This window comes from Podarcis muralis, chromosome 6 (genome assembly GCF_964188315.1).
Source record: "Podarcis muralis chromosome 6, rPodMur119.hap1.1, whole genome shotgun sequence".
NCBI lineage: Eukaryota > Metazoa > Chordata > Lepidosauria > Squamata > Lacertidae > Podarcis > Podarcis muralis.
In genome coordinates, this window is record NC_135660.1 from 70,019,898 (window position 1) to 70,033,796 (window position 13,899).

The following is a 13,899-nucleotide window of genomic DNA, read 5'->3' on the forward strand; positions in this document are numbered from 1 at the left end:
ATACACTGACATAGCTTCTGTACAGTAGCTGTCTTGTTGTGTTCTTGAAGTCCAATTTATTCGTGGTAGAGGTTTGCTGGATTCAATCCTCTCTTGTAAAGCCCTGATATACTTCACATCAGTTAGAGCAGGGTTTCCTGCTCCAGAATACCAAGGCAGTACTTGGAGGTCTCCCTATGTCAGGTTATTCAGCATACCCAGGAAGGACTTGAGTCCCTGGCACTCAATCTGTCCAATTCATAGTTCTTCAGAGCTGTATGAAAGAAAGCAGATGGCATAGTCTCTACTCTGACCACATAATTAATAACCTCCCAGTGCTTCCTATGGGAGCCAGAATGACTTCCAGTTATGGGATGGGAGCAGCAGCAGGGAAGGGAAGGCAGGAGCAGACAGCCACTCGGAGCTCTCTCTGTCCCTGGGAGCCCCAAGCCCCCTTTCTTGTGCTGAGGCTCTGAGAAGTTTGCTAAAAGGTGGCAACACATGACGCTCCATCTACAGTGGTACCTCTAGTTACGAACTTAATTCATTCCGGAGGTCCGTTCTTAACCTGAAATTGTTCTTAACTAGAGGCATGCTTTTGCTAATGGGGCCTCTTGCTGCCGCTGCACCGCCAGCACACGATTTCAGTAACTCTTCTAGGTTAGTGGAGTTTGTAACCTGAAGCGTTTGTAACCTGAGGCGTTTGTACCTGAGGTACCACTGTATTTACTTGGAGAAGAGTCTCTATGGAATAAGTACCTCTATGTTAGGGTTGCCATACATCTAGCATTTTCCAGACATAGCTGGAATACTGCAGTCGGAAGCAATGTCTGGGCGGTGGAAACTGCTGAAAATATAGATGTATGTCAACCTATGTTGGAAGTCTAGATTTTGGCACATTTCCTTAAAAATAGCTGAACAACTTTGGCCAAAAAGCAGCTCAACAACGTTTGTTTCCGGATTTTCACTTTTCTGAAATATGGCTTCATGTACTACATTTTTATCAAAAGTTGAGGAGGTTTCCACTATTTATGATCTGTACCCTTGGATGAGGGGAGCTGAGCTCCCTCACGTGTCCCACAAGTGAAACACTTTCCTCCTTAGCCTGGTCTAGGAACATAGCCTAGGAAGAGAAGTTCTTTGATGCAATGCAGCAAGGTAAGGTGCATTATGTATTGTTGTTGTTGTTGATGATGATGATGATGATGATGATGATGATGCAAAAATTAAGCATTTGAACATCTGTTCCCACCCTCCCACTTCAAGGGTGAACAAGGTTGCAATAACTTAACACATGGGATTGCCCCACCAAGTCTCAGATGCTTCTTGGAACTGCATTCTTGCCATTAACATGTTTGCAGAGTTAATGGACTTGATTATTGGCTGCAGGCAGATAAAAATGGGACATGCAACTAAATGTTTCACTGTGTCCCTGGTGTGTGTGTCTTATTAGAGGGAATGATGTCTCAGAGCAGCCTCTTATCCTGTTTCCCTCAGTTACATTTTGTGGGGCTGATAGGAGATGGACTGAGAGAGCGGCCCAGGTGTTGTTTTAGGTTAGTGTGGCAGTAGCTGCTGACATCTCCATGCCAGTGTCTGTCTCAGAATAACTGTTTAAAGAAAGAATCCATCTCACATGAGTTCTAACCAGAACATATGAAGATAGTCACAAAGGAGGATGAAAAACATGTTTTGGGGAAAATGTACCCCTTTTTGTGTGAGGGAGGTTCAGAATAAATGCTTTGGGGTTCCCTGAGTATCCTGCAGTTCTCCTTAGTTGGAATGTGGCTCTGTTCTATTTCCAAAATGATCAGCATGAAGTTACCTGTGTTCCATCTTGGAAGGGAAGATTAGGTTCCTCACTAAGAGTGGGGCTTTATAATATACTTTAAACATTGCAGATCATCACTTAGAAAATAAATACTGTGAGGATTATAAGGTGCTTAATTATCCCTCTGGTTATCTACAACATTTAAAGTATATTTGGACATTTAATTTTTCAGCGAGGCGTTGTGTACATTTGCATGTTTCTAGTATTGACTCAAGTCATTCTGGCAAGACTACACTGAATTTTCCACTGTTAAGTGCAAACATTGTCAGTCTAAAGACATTTACAGTGATAAATACTTGCAAAAAATGTAAATGCCAGTACAGATTTTGACTCAGTTTCATGGTGTCTGACATAGGTGTTGAGCTACAGCAGGGTATGTAAAGAGGCACTAAGAAGTGAATGCCTGTGAAAGAGTTAAGTGTGTTTTCATTGTAGGGGAAAGCAATTTCCTTGTTATTCAGAAAGCAAATATTACAGATGTAGGCACTTGTTATTGACATGTTTTCCATTGACATCAGTATCTTTTGTCAAGTTAACAGTTGTAACTAATCAGGCAGGTTGTGATCCAGAGTTTTTATGTGAGCAGTCTTTTTCATTGACTGGTCAGGGCAGCTTCAGTGGTGAATATGCCTAAGGATTTGATCCTGACAGTAACGTCAATGAGGAAGTGTTTGTGGGTGCTGTGGCTCATTATATCCCCCCGACAGCACACACACACCCTGCAAGAAGCTATAAAACTGCAACTCTGAGTACTCTCACATAGATATGTCTAACTCAGCTCTGGTGATGCTGGGGATTGACCCTGGGACCCTATACATGTAACCTATGCCAAAAAATGAGTGAAGTTGCGCCAAAGTCATGTTTTGGTCTGCCATCTTGATTCAGAATGGTGGCCAGCGTGCAAAGCATTGACAAAGATCGCCACCCCCACCTTGGGAACCTTTGTGCCAAGTTTGATGGCAATATCTCTAGAGGCGTCCGAACGGACAAGTCACTTTCCAAAATATACAGTAGAATGTTTTATATTGTTTTATGTTGTTGTAAATAAATATATGCCCTTTTCCCTTATGGGGTATCCAAGAGCCCATATAGAGTCCTTACATAGGTTCCCTATTGGTAGGAGAGAATAACAGAGGCCAACCAGAGAATATTGAGAAGCAAAGCAGCTAGTAAGCTTGATCTTTATTGATCTGTTGCAACAGGGTGCTCCCCTTACATGCAGGAAAAGAGGAGGACCCACAAAAATGCTGTGCAAGGGCTTATAAAGACTTTTGAAATTCCCATCCTCTAGATCAAGACCACCCCCAGAAACATTATGCATACATCACAGAAGGGGTGTAACCTAAGACCACCCCTCAGATACATCCCAGAAAAGGCGGTCTAAAACAGAACATTTGCATGTTGTTTTTCTCCTGTAGCAGTTTATCTCCTGTCTGGCAAGTTACTTGATTGGATTTCCTGGGGAGCCTGGCCATTCTTTTGTAGTGGTAAAATACTTATTTCCTGGGCCAGGTCACAGGCTCACACCCTATTCATATCTTAAATGTGTCCTTAAGACAGGATTTGTGAGGAAAGAGACAATGGGGAGACTTTTCCAGTTTGACCTTGCAGAGAAAACATTTGGTCAGTTTAGGAATCAAAATGGTTCCAGGTTGGTCTTCCTGTGCTGACCTATGTATGTGCGGTTACGAACATTACCATATATCTAAGACCATAAAACTCCTATCACAATGTACACCTCTTAGAGGCTTGTTGGTTTGTTTTAAACAGCATATCATTTTTTAATAAACACTGTACAAATGTAAAAGACTCTCTCCTGTACAGCTTAAATAAAAAAAGTTTATATTTCAAGCCTTGTTCTTATATATTTTCCCCTCTAAGGCCAAAACCAAAAGGGAAATCTGGTCAAATAGGAGATGATCAATTGACCTTACAGTTTAAAAGTGAGAAAAATCTTTGCTGTAAGATGCTCTCTCATCTACTGGTATGACAAAATAAGGACCAAACCCGTATGACATTTGTGACCCCAGTGCTTAGTCTGAACTGCCTGGGGGTTAGAGAACAAATTCTCTTCAAAGCCTGACATTAAGGCCTTTTGTATGAAGCACAATGACTCTGAAATCCAACTCTTCACTTTTGCAGCCAGCCAGGCTGATAATCACTGGTGACCAGAGCAGATTTGCATGTCAAAAAGAAGACTAAGACTAAAAGAAGAGCAGCTTTATCCTTCTGAATATTATTTCTATTCTTATGGTGAACAATGCACTCAGACCTCATCTGAGTCTGCTACTATTTGTAATGCCTCCCTTCCTCCATGTTAATAGTTAATTTGTAATGGTTTGAGTCTTAACACTCAGATAGGGTAAAGCATGACAAAAGTAATTAAGCTCTTCTCAGAGAATGAGTAGAGTTCATACATTTTGTTAGAAACAAACTAGCTTTAAAATGATGCTAGAGTATGTTTAGGGACACGGGTGGTGCTGTGGGTAAAAGCCTCAGCGCCTAGGGCTTGCCGATCGAAAGGTCGGCGGTTCGAATCCCCGCAGCGGGGTGCGCTCCCGTTGTTCGGTCCCAGCACCTGCCAACCTAGCAGTTCGAAAGCACCCCCGGGGTGCAAGTAGATAAATAGGGACCGCTTACTAGCGGGAAGGTAAACGGTGTTCCATGTGCGGCTCTGGCTCGCCAGAGCAGCTTTGTCACGCTGGCCACGTGACCCGGAAAGTGTCTCCGGACAGCGCTGTCCCCCGGCCTCTTGAGTGAGATGGGCGCACAACCCTAGAGTCTGTCAAGACTGGCCCGTACGGGCAGGGGTACCTTTACCTTTTTAGAGTATGTTTGGATTGGTACAGATGCAGTGGTACCTCGGGTTACATACGCTTCAGGTTACATACGCTTCAGGTTACAGACTCCGCTAACCCAGAAATAGTGCTTCAGGTTAAGAACTTTGCTTCAGGATGAGAACAGAAATTGTGCTCCGGTGGCGCGGCAGCAGCAGGAGGCCCCATTAGCTAAAGTGGTGCTTCAGGTTAAGAACAGTTTCAGGTTAAGTACGGACCTCCGGAACGAATTAAGTACTTAACCTGAGGTACCACTGTATTAAGCTGGCAGAAAGTTCTAGATTTGCAAGGGAACTGATGCTGGCAAGAGTGAGACATAAAAAAAACTTTATGAACCACCCATACAGCACTATTTCATTTTGTCTAGCTTGTTTTAAAGACTTACACTCTGCTTTATCTTATAAATACCTCAAAGCTTCTAATAGCAGATAATGGTAAAACATCAATGCATCAGAATAGATATTGGGGTTTAAAAAAAACAAAAAACTAACAGACCAATAACATAGCAAAAAGGTAACATGCGGGGGGGGGGGATTAAGAGCAGCTGCTCAACAAACAGAATAATAAAACAACACCCAATAAATGCATATTTAAGCTGAGTTCAGTTAAGACCCAAAGGTTTTGGTTTTAGCCTGGTGCCTGAAGGTAGTTCTGCAGCTTCGTGGGCCTCCATGGGTCTTCTGGGTTTTTCACAAAGCTGGTGCTACCAGCAAGAGGACCCTGCAGCCCTTCAGTGGAGGTGTATAAAGCAGTACCTCGGATGCTGAGCTTGTTTCATCAACTCATGTGCCAAAGCATTGCTCTCTCACTTCTCTGCTGGCATCCATTTCCCCAACCCTCTCCAGCACACAGGCATGCAAAACAGCTACTTCCATTACCTGCCTTCAAGTAAAGCACACCAACAAGGATCAAAGTGCAACAGGAGCACCATGATTGACAGCTGCACGGCTGCCCTGCTTGCTATTTCAAGAAAAACATCAAAGCCCCAACCTGGGCAATGAGGGAAGGGAGCCATTCTGGCTGATGTTGACATAGTTTTGCCTATTTAAGAAGTCCCAGAATGCTCTGTGTTTATTTTACATATTTGTTTTATATTGAATATCCCATTCCCCAAAGACATCAGAGCAATGCATTTACCCAGTTTATGGGGGCGGGGGGGGGGAGCCTACTTAACTTCAACAGCAGAACAGAATCTTGGACCTTTGGACATTTACCAGATATAATAAGGTTGTGCTCCTTACAGATTCTTAGCTTTTCTTTTCTAATGTTTAGGGTTTTCTTGAACCGAAGATTCTTGCCAAAACATCCTTCAGTTGCATTATCTTTCCTTGTGCACTGAAGAAGGGTTTTGTTTTGTTTTTTCATACTAGAATAACAACCTGTTCATAGCAAAGTTTCACAGATTATACATTTTGTGTTGTGTGTTTTTTTTATGCTTGTGAGCATAAGAGAAGTTCAGTGGTGTAGTGGAGCAGGACTGAAGCACAGCAAACACAATGATACCATCTCCCGAGTAACTATTTGCCAATCTTCTGCATGCCAAATAAATGACATTTTCACAGAGAGAAACCCATCAAATAAGCTAAGCAGAAGAAGAGGCCAGTTACATTAGAGTACATGGGTAAGGGTTAAAATTCCATTAGCATGTTATAGTCTTAGAAAGGGTATATAGCTTTGGGGGGGGTGGCTATGGAGATTGCCAGGAAGAGTAACTGGCACTCCGGAATTTCCTTCAATGGTGTAGTGAAAAATTCCACGGTTAATCGTTCTCAGAACAGGCAGTTATATTACATACAGACACTGCAGAAATAAAATGTTTGCCTGGAATCTTTGGGTAATGTTTCTCATGCAGGAATGCAATCCTTATTTTTCTTTTCTCCTTTTAATGAAAAATGTGGTTCTAGAGAGGCACTTCTGCTTACTTAGCATGTGTATATATATATATATATATTTAATGTTATTTTTTAAACTGTTGTTCTTTCTAGAACACACCAGTGGGAACTCCGATTTTCATAGTGAATGCCACAGATCCAGACCAGGGAGCAGGCGGAAGTGTGCTGTATTCTTTCCAGCCTCCGTCCAACTTCTTTGCCATTGACAGTGGGCGTGGCATTGTGTCAGTCATCCGGGCCCTGGATTACGAAGTTACGCAGGCCTACCAACTTCAGGTCAACGCTACAGTGAGTAGGAGGCTTCCTGCTTCTTTTGTTCTAGAGTCTAGACAAATCTTAAGCATCTGCAGCAAGGAGAATACGTAGATCTTCTATTCACTCTACCATTATCTGATGGGCTGGATGAATTGAAGCTGAATCCTGAAAAGACAGAGGTGTTATGTGTCCCAAGTTCTCAGGCTTGAGAGGCGGGGCTGCAGGTTGCACTCCCCCTGGAAGGAGCAAGTTTGCAGCTTGAAGTGCTCCTGGATTTTACCCTGTCACTGGAGACGTAGGCCACTGCAGTGGCTTTGAGTGATTTTCCCCAGCTCCAGCCCTTTTGAACAGAAGTGGCTTGGCCACTGCACTCCATGCTCTACATTATTGCAGTGTGCTCTGCATACGGCTGCCGTTGAAGATTACTTGCAAACTGCAGTTGGCCCAAAATTGCAGCAGTCGGATTACTAGCTGGAGTTCTGTTTAGATTTCGCTTAAACCCCGATCTGAAAACTGTAGCACTGATTGCCAGTTTCTTTCTGGGCCCAATTCAAGGTGCTCATGTTCATGTATAAAGCCCTGAATGACTCAGGTCCCAAATACCTGAAAGACCACTTCCTTGCCTACAGACCCCCCTCTGGTGTTAAGATTGGCAAAAGGGGCCTCTTGGTTGTTCTACCACCATCAGAAGCTCAGGGGCGTGAAAGGGTCTTCTCTGTGGCAGCCCTGAAATTGTGGAACTCTCTCCCTGCTGAAATGTTATATCACCTCCAGCAAATGCTGAATACACATGTCTGTGGCCTGTCTTTTGATACCATATAGACCCACTTTGTTTTTGAGATTGTAAATTGTTTTAAATGATTTTTAACATTGTGTTTTAATTGTTGTAACCTGCCCTGGGGCCATAGGGTGAAGGGTAAATCGTAATTGTAATAAATATGTCAGCTTTTAGGTTCCTTTCTACAGCTAGAACTTTGCTGTAGGAGACAGCAATGAAAAGATGTTAAAAGGAAATGGTTTCCATTGTTTTCTATTTAATTCTCTTTCAATATTTTCCCTCTCTTCATTTTTAAGGACCAAGATAAAACCAAACCACTTTCTACTTTGGCCAATCTAGCGATCACCATCACAGATGTGCAAGATATGGACCCAATCTTCATCAACCTGCCATACAGTACGAACATCTATGAGAACTCTCCTCCGGTAAGAGCTTTAGATCGGCATCTTGTTAAGGATTAAGAGAGCTATTGAGAATGTCTCCCACATAATCCCAATTGAATCTTCTTTTGTCTGCAGTTTTGTTGTATTAAGAAGTGGAAGTGGGAACTGGAACAGAGAGGAGAGGAAGCAGATAACAGAACAAGGCAAACTAGGTGCTATACTTTAAAAAAGATGGGAGGGGACATCTTTTGTTTTGTTTTTTACATCTGATTTGAACATAGATTTGTAAGGTACTGGAATACAGTACAGGACTACAAAATTGTTAAAGGGGGAATACAGGAGAGAGAGAGATTTCTCCATTCCGGATGGGACTCTGTTAGGGAGAAACCACTGTGAGACAAGTGGCTCAGTTGTTGATATGTGCAAAGTAATTATTTTTGTTAGTATTCACTTCTGAATAATGCAGAAACATTTGTTCACTATCCAAACATGTACCAACTCAGAACTGTGAAAGCTAGAAGAAGGTACCACAGCTGCTGATGTTGTAAATATAAGCAATTCCAGACCTCTTACAGAAAATTATTACTTTCCTTCCTTAAGAAAGGGTGTGTTAAATATTTGACCAATAAAGCACTTGATCTTAACTTAAAAGGCTGATAAGTAGCTGGAGAAGAGGGAAGTCACTGATTAATACAGATGGTTGTAGGAACTGCACACACATCGTTCCAGATTTTATATTAAAGCTTTCCTTCACATGAGACAATATAAGCAGTAGAGGAGGCGGAAAAAATCCTGCCTAGTACATTAATAACAAGAAGGAAAGAAGAATGATATGGTATTACAGAAATGGAAATCCCCACTAGCATCTAAGATTATGTACTGGATCACCTTCACTGCATGACCTTGTGCCTGTAGAAGGAATATCTCTCAAATTAAATGACAATATAGCAGTGTCTGGAACTAAATGGTCCTTTTCTATTGACACTTTCGGTAACATACATAACAATTAATGTCAAGTAGCAGACTTTTTTACACAGGACATTGTAGTGGGGCAGGGGGAGCCCTGGAGAGTATTTGTGTCTAACATGAAATACAAATATTTCTTAAGAATACAGTCTTCAAGTTTTTTTATAAGAGACCTTAATTTGGCTTTCCCCCTATCTAATTTGACTCAAAGCAGGGAAAGTCAACTCCCAATCAACTGCAACCAGAGTAAGGGGTCAGGGGAGTTATACTCCAACGACTTCAAGTGGGGGGTCACTTTGCTAGCCCTAGTCTAAAGGAATTAATGTGAGAATAAGAATTCTGACCCAGTGCATTTCTTCTTAGGGTACACTGAGTTTATACTGTCTGATTTCCACATCATGTTCTCTGTTGTCATTTGGAGTCTGTTAAACAGGTAAATGTTCAGAGAAGGTCCTCTATGTGACTGATGGATCGAGGATGTACAATGACATGTATTTTTCCTCTAGGGAACTGTTTGGGAAGTCAATAGAGAGAGCACAGAGGAACATAAAATTGCTTGTGCATGCTGACATTTGCCTCTGTTGTTCTCAGCCTGACAAAAAAAAACCTCACGTCAAAACAACAGCATTGAATTATTATTCTTATCTATCTTCCCTCTCAATATTCTTTGAATGCTTTCATATCTCCAAGGGATTTGCTTGTATCTCCGGCCAATACTTTCTGCAACCTAATTGGCTCAGTGCTTCTGAGAACAGTGGACAGATGTAAAACATATCCAGAAACACTAATGAATAATTTTCACTCAAATTATGAGGCTTTATTGGTTCCCTTCATCTAGAAATAATCAGTGGGAGGGTGCTTTCTTTCTTTTTTAAGCAGCAATGAAATAGCTTGCAGAGAATTTTTATCCAGACCGCTTTTCACATTGTAGTCTCAATACATACTACATGAGCATAAGTATTTTAAGCTTACAAGTGCAATAGAAATGTCTAAAATCACTATCCTGACCTACTACATTACGTGTGTTATATAGAGAACTTGCCATGGTGAAGTGCATGCAGTATACATATATACCAACATTGAATTTGGATGATGCACATTGTCATAAATGGATTTTCCTAGTATGCTTGGGCAGAGCCACACTCCTGACTCCAGCATCACCACAGTTTACCTGAGTGGTAGTGAATCAGGGAAGGGCCATAGGTTGGTGGGAGAGCATCTGTTTTGCCTTCAGAAGGTCCCATGTCTGGTCTCTGGCATCTTCAGGTGGGGCTGGGAGAGATACCTGCCTGAAAACCTGGGGAGGTGCTGGCAGTCAGTGTAGACACTACTGAGCTACGTGGACCAATGGTCTGATAGAAGGCAGCTTGTTAAGTACAGTAGCACCTCGCCGTACATTACCCTTGGGTAACATAAACTTCAGGTTGTGAAAGCGGCAAACCTGCAGAAGCGGTCCTCCAGTTGCGAAACCTCAGGATCCGGCCGGACCTCCAGAACAGATCCCGTTCGCAACCGGAGGTACCACTGTACCAATCTGATGCTCCAGCAGGTGTATTCACATAGCCCCAATCTTGCCACCACCATGCCTACTGCTGCTGGTGGTGTAAGCAGGGTGGCTCCATGGCTCTTTACTGACACATTGGTTGCTTCTGGTTTCTGATGCTAAAATCTGAAGGTCTACATGCCTTTTTCTGTGTTAATATGGTTATCTGCTCTTGTTGCACATGCAGGCCTCTCATACATGAAAGGTGCTCCTTCTTATGCTGATTTAATAAGCTGAACAAAGGTCAGGAAAGGACTCCAGCAATTGTTCTTGGTCTGTCTACTTACATTTCTCTCTCTGTTTATCAGTGGTGCGCAGCGTGCCTGATTTTTTTTCTATCTCTGTATCAAGCAGGAGCGCCTAATCTAAAACTTTATACATTACCTAATAAAATCCTCCTTTTTGGGATTATTGCATCAAATTTTAATTTCCTCACTCGAGTAACAGCATGTCACCCAGCCTGTCACTGAAGAGCCGGCAGAAGGAAAAGAACTGGATAAACTGCAGCAAATTACTGCAAGCAGATTCCTATCAGCCCTTTGACTGGAATTAAGGAGTGCGAAATAGGATTTCTTGCCTCTGGAATCTGCTGTGGCGGCTTTCTTCAGCACCCTTCTCTTCCCCTCCCCACCCCCAGCTCCTCCTCCTGCGATATGGGGTTCCAGTTTGCCTTTTAAGTCCTTAATCCTATAATAGAAGAAAGGAAGGAAGGAATGCTATAGTTTCATTTTTATAGAACAAGTATATTGTGGTGTAACACAAAAACACTTTTCATGTGCCCTTGGTGACCCCTTCCCCCCCTAAACATGATATAACAGACAGGAAAGTGGGGAGAGACATTGCAAGCGATTTATCTGCATGTGCCTTCTTTCTTAAAATGTGAGATATTCTGAGGGCTATACAACTCCGATTCTGCTTGTGTAAACCCAATGCATGCATGTGCACGTACACAGTGTCCAAGCAAATAAAGGGGAAATTGATTGATTGATTAACAGAATTTATATACTGCTCAGTTGTAAGAAAGCCCCTTGAGCAGTTTATAAAAGAATAAAATAAAACATTAAAGTTACTAATTTTTTAAAAAGTTAAAAACAGCTATTTAAAAATATTAAAAGGAAAGTTAAAAGCAACGGTAGCTAAAAACTAATAAAGTACAAGTAGCGTCTGCATCTCTGGGCAGACTTGCCTAAACAAAATGTTTTAAGCAGGTGCCAGAAAGTGTACAGCGAAGGTGCCTGCACAATGCTAATAGGCAGGAGTGTAGGTGCTGCTACACAAAAAGATCGATTCATTACGAGTGTAGAATGAGTTATTATGTGGCACCTGTAACAGTTCCCATTCTGCAGATTGAGACAGCTGAGTGATCCTATTTAGGGTAAGGCGACGCCGTAAGAAAACTGGTCGCAAGCTGTTAAGGTGGTTTAGAGTAGTAACACCTTCATAGTAACACCTTAAACCAGCATTGCCCTGTAGGTTATCCTTAGTGACAGCGGCACAACTCTGCATTGTAGCATAGGAGTGTTGACAATCAATGGACAGCATCAGTTCCATTAGGAAGGCACTGGTTTCCTTTTACAACTCGGTGGTTCCTGTTTCAATGAAAAACCAACCAGTTAAGCAATTGTTCCCTTGCAAAATTTTGAGTCCACAACTGAAAGTGCCCTCAGTTTGCTGTCCCAGGACTTTAATCTGCATGGGGAAAAGCTGGGGGCCCGGTTTATATATACACCCTTAAAGATTTTGTGATCACGGTGGGTGATGTGTTTTAATTCTGGCCTAGTAGCTACCCCTATAACAAATAGATAACATCTTCCTCCAGGTCCTCATTTAAGAAAGAACATCATGTTAAAGAAACAGAGTTGATTTGTGCTGTCACTGCCCCAGAGACTCAGTGTGTCTTGGTTAATTCCTCCTTATAATATTTAAGTCTACCTGTGAGTGTTTTATTAGAAGCTCAACATTTTATTAAAGGGGATCTATAATACATACTCCCCTTTCACTGGAAAAGGAAGATGGTGAAGAATATTCATATTCTTTTTAAAAGCAGATGTGTATTATTTTAGCAGAAGAGTTTGGTAGGTTCCACAATGTCTCCCTTTCACATTTATGCCTTGTGAGGGAAGGGTTTTCCTGTGTTCCTGTTCAAAACTATTGTTATCTGCAGCTCTTCTGCATAGCCACTTGCTCTGCTGAGCAGCAGGTAAGCGGCAGATGATGATATACAGAATATCCTCAGAAAAATAATTGTAATGATCGGGGTTCCCTTTTGTTTTCAAAAGCAAACCTCAATACAGATAAGACCTGGAGAAACCAAGGGTTGCTTCATATTAAGATGAAGTCCTGATGGACATTGTGCGAGTTGCCTACCAATCTACTTTTGACACTTCCAGGTGTCCAGGTGTAAATGAGAACGGTGTGCATGAACTTATTATTCCCTCTTTGGGAGCACAAATAAGATCCCAGTCTGGCATTCCCTTATTTAGAAGGAAGCCCCTTTGAACTCAATGGGATTTGCTTCTGAGGAGTCATGCACAGGATCACACTTCCTTGATATATGAGTATATGTACCCTGTGTCGATGACCTTGGATTCAACACAAAGGTCATTCAGAGAGGAAAGCCCTTCCTTCTTTACAATGCGAACCAAGAGTACTAAGCTATTTCTGCCTGTGATCATAACACATGGAGGCCACAAAAGGTTTGGCTTGTTAGGGTAAAGCTGCCCCATAAATATTTACAAACCATTTGCTATTCCTGCGCCATCACTAAACCCACCCTGCTCAGCAGCTGCCTTCCTTTTGAAATGTGCCGCACGGTTTGTGACACTTACCATTCTAAGCTACGCTCTCTCTTTTGACAAGTGATGAGTGAACTGTCAGATAGGCCATGGTTTCACCCAGCGCTTTTGGAATGTAGGAGCACTTCAGTTTACAAATGAGATGCCAGAACTTCATGTCTCTCCCGTGGGAATTACAAATTAAAGGGTAGCACGTTGGGGATGGGATCACTAAATCTTGTTTTATGTAGAATTATTTCTTTTCCTGTATTAGTTTCTTCACTGCCATTTTCAAATGTTTATGTAGACTCCCTTTCGAATCCTTTCCAGTTGGTTGAAAATTTGGAGTCATTGCAAGATGTCCTTAAGCCCAAATCACTCCCCATTGAAATCAATCGTAGATTATATAGAACTGGGAGTGCGTAGAAACATTAAACTATTGAAAGCAAGAAGGTTCTTCAGGTGTATTCAAAGATGAATGAGGGTCTAAATCATCCTTATGGCTTGAATATCTCCAAACAAGATATTTGAAAATATCAGAAAGATAACCACAATTTAAGAGAATTAACTCATTTTGAAAAAAAGCCCTTATATTCAAAGACTAGAGACCATTTGCTGTAGAAATATATTATTTGCTTTTTGTGGTAAATGGAATCCTTTT

The 13,899-nt window shown here is 41.9% G+C and overlaps 1 protein-coding gene across 1 annotated transcript in view; it reads left to right on the forward strand.

Moving 5' to 3' along the window:
* CDH23 (cadherin related 23) overlaps positions 1–13,899 on the forward strand; it is a 375,943-nt gene that overhangs the window by 114,090 nt on the left and 247,954 nt on the right. The window contains exons 6-7 of the mRNA XM_077930519.1: positions 6,633–6,827; positions 7,869–7,997. Coding sequence (XP_077786645.1) covers positions 6,633–6,827; positions 7,869–7,997 — 324 coding nt within the window. The remainder of the gene's footprint in view (positions 1–6,632; positions 6,828–7,868; positions 7,998–13,899) is intronic.